This window comes from Cebus imitator, unplaced genomic scaffold, assembly GCF_001604975.1.
Source record: "Cebus imitator isolate Cc_AM_T3 unplaced genomic scaffold, Cebus_imitator-1.0 Scaffold59, whole genome shotgun sequence".
Taxonomy (NCBI): domain Eukaryota; kingdom Metazoa; phylum Chordata; class Mammalia; order Primates; family Cebidae; genus Cebus; species Cebus imitator.
In genome coordinates, this window is record NW_016107374.1 from 1,921,512 (window position 1) to 1,922,653 (window position 1,142).

The 1,142-nt window shown below is 51.3% G+C and overlaps 1 protein-coding gene across 2 annotated transcripts in view; it reads right to left on the reverse strand.

The window, feature by feature from the left end:
• ARHGAP8 (Rho GTPase activating protein 8) overlaps positions 1-1,142 on the reverse strand; it is a 96,396-nt gene that overhangs the window by 43,701 nt on the left and 51,553 nt on the right. For both annotated transcript variants that reach the window (XM_017529497.2, XM_037738908.1), the window contains exon 4: positions 218-349. In XM_017529497.2, the coding sequence (XP_017384986.1) occupies positions 218-349 (132 nt within the window). The remainder of the gene's footprint in view (positions 1-217; positions 350-1,142) is intronic.

Consider the following 1,142-nt stretch of genomic DNA (forward strand, 5'->3'; position numbering starts at 1 on the left):
AAAAAAAAAAAAAAAAAAAAAGACCAAGAGTGCCAACCCCTGCCCAGGATTCCAGAGCCTGGTCCAGAAGGAAGGTGAACCCCAACTGCCTCCCCTTTGCTCACCCTCCACCCTGCCACGCCCCTCCCCCACTGCACATGTGACCCCTTGTGTCCACACGCCTCCTCCTGCCACACGCAGCCCACACCCACGTCCCTGAAGGCTTGTGGGCACTCACTTCCTGTCGAACTCCTTGTACGCGCTCTGGAGCCAGCCCAGGGACGGCTTGTTCCGGCTGTTCAACCCGTAGTGGAAGTAGATGATGGTATAATCATTCTCCACATACTGGTCCAGCATGTACTTCAAATACCTGGGCACAACACATAAGATTCAGTTACGAAAATCATCTGCTCACTCTTGAAACCAAATGTGCTTTCCCTATAACGGAAGCTGTGGTCAACCAGTGGGTGCCAGCACCAGGCCACAGGGACTCCATGCGTCATGCGCGCCGGTCCGCATTTGCCAGATGACATCTGAGGCTCAGAGGGGTTAAGTGACTTACCTGAGGTCACACAGCTAGAAAGTGGACGTGGTAGGCCAAAAGGTGGGCTGTGGAAAGGCATCCATATAAAATCCGTGGAACCTGAGAATATGACCTTATCTGGTGTGGGAAGCAGAAAAGTTCCTTTCTAAAGCTTCCTTTCTGATTAAAGAATAAGTGTGCTAATAACTCTGTTAAGCCCTATCCTACGTAGCTGTTAAAAATGCCATGCTTACAGGCACGTAGTATATTCTATGTCCTCGTACTTTACCCAAGATATCTGAGCTGGATGTGCTCACAGGCATGTCCCAGCTCTCCATTGCTTTTACCGTTTAGAAAAGTTTTAAGTTAAGGCTGGGCGCGCTGGCTCAAGCCTGTAATCTCAGCACTTTGGGAGGCCGAGGCGGGTGGATCACGAGGTCAAGAGATCGAGACCATCCTGGTCAACATGGTGGAACCCCGTCTCTACTAAAAATACAAAAAATTAGCTGGGCATGGTGGCATGTGCCTGTAATCCCAGCTACTCAGGAGGCTGAGGCAGGAGAATTGCCTGAACCCAGGAGGCGGAGGTTGCGGTGAGCCGAGATCGCGTCATTGCACTCCAGCCTGGGTAACAAGAGTG